General features: G+C 32.1%; 1 protein-coding gene across 2 annotated transcripts in view; it reads left to right on the top strand.

The window, feature by feature from the left end:
• Positions 1–6,000, top strand: part of LOC106785374 (neuronal acetylcholine receptor subunit alpha-7-like) — a 134,105-nt gene that overhangs the window by 32,050 nt on the left and 96,055 nt on the right. The window contains exon 2 of one of the 2 annotated variants that reach the window (XM_014745766.1): positions 4,318–4,460. The exons of the other annotated variant lie outside the window; for it this stretch is intronic. Coding sequence (XP_014601252.1) covers positions 4,318–4,460 — 143 coding nt within the window. The remainder of the gene's footprint in view (positions 1–4,317; positions 4,461–6,000) is intronic. 2 annotated transcript variants of the gene reach the window in all.

The raw sequence follows: 6,000 nt of genomic DNA, 5'->3' as shown, positions 1-6,000 counted from the left end.
AGATGAAAGAAGATAAAATTTTATACTTCAACGATGAAATAACTATAAAATTACAAAAAATAATAAATGTGCAAAACTTTTGGATTTCTTCTGAGTTATGAAAAATTCTATCAAAAGATTATTTATACAGTAAGAGTGTTGTTCATAATGAATCGTCAGTTATTGTTTTTAAATGTTTAAAAAAACGTTTAGGAAATGAAATAAAAATTCTTTTACGAATTTCTCTTCGTTTTGTAATCTTCCTTTTCAATTCACCCCCTCGTCAGAGTCTTTTCTTTTAACAGAAATCGTAATGAAAACGAAATAAATAATAGCAGTCTGGTGGTTAAATTAGAAATTGGTTTTCTTTTCATTAATATTACTCTTTTAAATTGGTAGGAAATATATTTTAATATTTTTCCTATGTTATATAATACAAGTAGCTCACCTAAAACACGGCATCCTATAACACGGTCTCGCTATAACACGATAAGAAAATTGCGAAAATCTTTATACAAAACTGAACTTCTGTAGCACTGAATAACATGATTTTTGTACTTGCATTTAGAGTATGGAAAAAGTGTCAAGTGGTTGGTTTTTTTCAAACAAATCATTCTTGAAATTCGTTGTTGCAACGAGCCAATTTAATACATCGAATAGACCAACTTTGTATGTATACGTTTGTAGGTATATGTATATACACGTGTGTGGTATATATTTCTATGGTCATGCGCGAGTGTTATAAACGTTATAAATTCTATGGGAGCAGATCCGATTTTTATGGCAAATTTGCGCCTTAATCGACCACGAACGTTCAAAGTCATGGCCGCGTAGGTAGACACAAGGTGTGATCAAAGCGACGAGTTAGAATATTAGAAAGGATACTAGTGTATAGGAAATTTCGTTGAGTGGTCTCCAAGAGAATAAAGAAAAAGAGAGAGAGAGAGAGAGAGAGAAGGTGGGAGGGAGGGAGGGTGGAAAGAAATTGAACAGCGTCTCTAAGTAATTTCCTTTCCATTATTTGCAAGTTGTAATGGAATATTTAAGCTCGATAAACGTATTCGATTTCTATTTAAGTAAGTTTCGTACGATTCGGATAGATTAAATTTGCCTAGTGTATTTAAATAAATTTTCTACCATATTCAGGAATTCATTTCTTTGTCTTAAATTGCGTATGCGCTTTCTGCATTAATTCGTAAATTCTCTACTTTTCGTATTTCAAAGGAACTATTTCTCTCTTTTCTCTTTAATGCAAAAACGTGTTCTTGCTCATACATTCGCACACGTAAACCGACGGTCTTGAGAATCTAATCAGAGATCAATGTCTTATGAACTCTGCATTCGTCTGACTCGTTCGTTCATTAACTACTGCGACATCTGTCCTTGGTTTTCAGCACTTTAAGACGTACACCCCGTAATTCTGAAATTTCTGCTAATAAGATAATTATGATCTCACCTGTTGTATGTGCTTATTAAGCTTTGTATTTGAGATAATATTATCGATGCTTGTCTGTTGGTTTCATATTCTTATAAATCAATGTAACAAGTGATATATGTTCTATCTAAAGTAACAAGATTATCATCGCGTATAAACCTCGACTACATTTTTAAATATTATTTAAACTTGTTTTTTATACTTTTCTTATGACGCGATAAGTAGTAATTTTTGTTAGAAAATATAAGTACCTACATCTTCAGATCGTATCGATAAGTACACATCCTATCGTTCGTTCGGTTATTCGTTTTAACTACAATTTCTTTTCATAAAAGTCGCGTCAGCCCTTTTTCCAACGGTTAAGTTTTCTGCCTTCGTTTAATGTAATATTTTTAACGTCGTATAAAAATATCAGTTGTAAGGGAGAAGCGAGAGGTTATTGATTTCTACCTAGCAACTTTTTTTTCTTCTTCTTTTCTTTTTTTTCTTTTTTTTTTTTTTTTTTTTTACAGTAAAATTCTGTAGTAATCAGATACGGTGTTCCGTTGTTAACAAAACATATATATATATTTATGATGTGAAATGTATAGTAGTATATCCTGACTTGAAATATTATTATCATTGCGGTTACATGTTCAAACGTTGGCTACTTACTCGTATATACGAAGAGAGATAAGGAAAAAATACGAAAGAAAAGTATCATCATTCGTCTTCTTTCAACTTGAGACATCTTTTTATTTCGTACCATTTTTTTTTTTGTATTTTTTCGTTAAAAGTTAGGAAGTAACTTGTTGGGTCAGTGAAGAAAATCCTTACGTGCGTATCAATTTTTGTAAAAGGATAATTTATTACGAAATTTACGTTACGAAATCCCCGATAAGGAAGTGTAAACTATCATGAATCACGGTTTGTTCGGAGACGAAACATCAGATAATCCATTTCTCACATTCAAATACAACATAGCTCGTGAAACTTTGACTCCGCGATCTTGATTTCTGTGGATATAAAGAATACGGAGTGAAAAGTAAGTTTTGAAAGAACGTCAGGTCGTTATTCAAATCCACGTTTCTAGTTTATTTCGAAGAAATTTCAGATTTATCGAGTAACCGAAAATAAAAAAAAAAAAAACAAAAAATAAAAAAAGGATAGATACGATATTTCAAAATGTGTGTTAATAAATACGCGTTGTTAATGGATAAACGAATAATCTGATATCATCTTTGCGGCCGATCGGATGTTCCACTTTCGATCTAGAGTTCGTAAAATAAGGGCGCTCATAAATTTTTATCGGTAATGAACTCGGTACTTCGGTTGCTCTCAATTTTTAAATAGTCGAGTTAAGACCAATCCTTGAGACTAATTCATTCCGTTTGGTTTAAGAGTCAAGCGCGCACTAACTATTATTCACCCAATCCGAGTATAAGCGGCAGGTTAATTAAACTGAATTAAATTATTTAACCAAGGGGACCTTCGCGATCAATTTTATCATCACAAAACTAAAGATTGAATGTTTAATTAAATAAGGAATTTACTAATCTAAACTTTAAAATTGACTAGTTAACTATTCGAAGTTTATTCGATTTGTTGTTGGAACATAATTTAATTTCAATTTTGATAGTGAATAAACAACGAGTTCTCAGGAGTATTCGTGTGTTCTATTTATTAATAACACAATATATTTTTCCATTGGAATAATATTCATTCACGTTCGTATATACATTTTACGATCAAGCCTATTTATTTATATTTCATATTTCATTTTTATTCTTTTTTCTTGTTTTTTTTTATTTTTCTTTTTTTTTCACGGAGATTGTAGGGAAAGAATTTTTCCGCATACCTTCCAATTTTGGAATACGATCAATTTGTAGATATTAGATAAGATATTTTTCTTTGTCGTTCTCGAGAGTAGTAAAAATACGATGGAGAGAGAGAATGGGGAGAGAGTGAAAGAATAAGAAAGAGAGACAGAGAGTAAAAGAGAGAAATAAAAAGAGAAAGGAAAAGAAAAAGTGGTAGAAAAGGAGGCAAAAAGGGAGAGAAAGAATAGAAGGCGATGACGAAGTTACATTCGCGAAAAGACGAGGAAATTCGTAAGGTAGAACGTAGTGCTTAAGATAAGTCTGTTTTCGAAAGGATTTTCAAAGATTGTACGATAAAAGTAAATTTTCGCGTGTTCCAAGTTCTATGTAAGATGATACGCCGAAGATTGAACTATTTATTTTTTCGACAATTTGTATCTTTACACACTTATTATAATATTTATCCACGAGAACATACATTTACCTTTTATCTTCATAGAATATAAAACAATTGATGTATATCCTGTGTATTTCATTTAATGAAGAATTTTTACTACGCAATGTGATACAATTTCTAGGCGTGTACGAATATATCTTTTACTATCTCAATTGTAGTTTAAATATATATTTTCTCTAGCCTTTGACATGCCTGATTATTTTTTTTTAACGAACGAATCCTCTAATCCAGTGGTTCCCAAATCTTTTTTGGCGTAATATAGATTTTATTCGTGAAAATTGTGTAATATTGTCGCCCAAGTGAGAAAATCGCGGCTGCCCAAGGCGCCAAGGCAAATACTTTGAAAACCACTGACCTAATCGAATAAGAACTGCCCGCTCGGAAGTATATAAATATACAATATATATATAAAATATATATTTACATATATAAACATTTATACGCATTATTGATTAATTCATATTTTTGTTATTTCATTTCTATTTCATTAATCTTATCAACCCCCTCGTCCCTCCCCCCATTTGAATGATTATCATCGAAACGCAATAATAACGAGAATTCGTTACGAGTTCGTCGGATAGGACGATAAGGGCCCAATAGTTAAGGAATCGATGAAAAAGTTCTTACTGTAAATGTAAATTGGGCAGGACTGGTAAGCGGCGGTAGTCACGAGAAGCGGCTGCTGTCAAATCTGCTGGATGCGTATAACGTCCTGGAGCGGCCGGTGGGAAACGAGTCCGACCCCCTCGTCTTGAGCTTCGGCCTTACGCTTATGCAAATAATCGACGTCGTAAGTTCAAACAAATCTTTCAAATTTACTATCCTGCAAGCTTAACTTAACGAGTCTTTTTCCTGCTCGTTTCACGCTATTAACGCGAGGTTATCGTTATCTCTCGTATATATTTATTTATTATAATATTATAATGGAAATAAAAAAAGAAAGGAAAGAAAAAAAGAAAAAAGAAGAATAAATGATTGTGCCAATAATAGAGATAAATCAAAAATCGAAAGGGATCAATTTTGACGAGATCATTCTCGATGATGGAAATATTGGAAAACATATTTGTCCATTATATTCGTATGGGATTATTTTCTCTTGGGATTTTAGTCAAGTATAATATATTATCGCGACCGATTTTTTTTTTCCCCTGTCATATCTTATTCTCTCTCTTCTTTCTCTTCTTTTTTCTCTCCTTTCTTTGGCTATTTTTTTTTTCTTTTCTTTTTTTTTTTCACCGATATAACCCGTAGCATAATCGAGAGACGTACTTTGCATGCATTATACGACTCCGTGTGGATTCAGTAACGGAATGATGTCGCCGACAAACTTAGCTGTTTAATATTAAATCGAGAGGCTGGATAAAATGAGAGCGTTAATGCTCTTACGGTTTCACAGTTTCCCGGTTAGATGTAATTTTCCACGCGAGATGGGTTCAAAGAGTGCGTGTATCTGTTTCTACGAAGAAGAATGTTTCCCTTCTTTTTAGACTTCACGAGTTTTTGTATATGCTGTTTCTACGTACATAAATATACTATGGTCTATAAAAGTAATACTTATGCTTTAAACAAGATTCTGCTTTCTGTGTTTTGGACAAACTTTCTTCGTGAAATTTATTAAAATACTTTGAGGATCTTTAAGTATGTGTGTGTTATATATATAAGCACGTGAGAGCTTGAAAACACATATAGTATATACATAAGTTCGATGCACTATCGATCTGCTTGCTAATTGTGCATGTATTTGAATGAAACAATCATTGGAAGTAGAAAATCTCGAAAATCTATAACTCGTTCGTTTTATGTGCGTGAAATCGTGTAATTAAATTGTTGTTGCGTTATAAGATAAAACATGACCGATGAATTACTTTCACTATATGCCATCAATGGTCAATGCTTGAAAACTTTCACGAAAACTTCGAGATTGTTGTGTTTTTTGTACATAATTATATATATAGTTTTGTATTAATTATGTTTAAACGAAGCTATTATACATTCGAGTAATTAAATCGAGTAATTTAAATCTATATGCTGGATTGTATAACCGGAGACGAAGGGTAATTCTAAATATAAAAATAAATCGATAAAGTAAAGTGCAATATGTTTTCGTTCGAGATTTTGTTTACGCTTTCTTATTCGTTGCCTTCTATAATGTTTACATTTTGTCTTCGACCGTCTGATTTATTTCTCCTATCTTTAGTATGTTTCCATCAGTTGAACTGTGACGATGATGCAGCGACGGCAGCTTATTATCGTAACCAACGATTTCCATTGTCGCCAAAAATTCATTAAGTGAGTTTCTTTTCATAATTATCATAATCCCGATGACAATA

Source organism: Polistes canadensis, unplaced genomic scaffold (assembly GCF_001313835.1).
Source record: "Polistes canadensis isolate GaletaPanama2010 unplaced genomic scaffold, ASM131383v1 scaffold_49, whole genome shotgun sequence".
Lineage (NCBI taxonomy): Eukaryota > Metazoa > Arthropoda > Insecta > Hymenoptera > Vespidae > Polistes > Polistes canadensis.
Note: the sequence above shows the minus strand (reverse complement) of the source record. Positions and strands in the feature narration are given on the sequence as shown.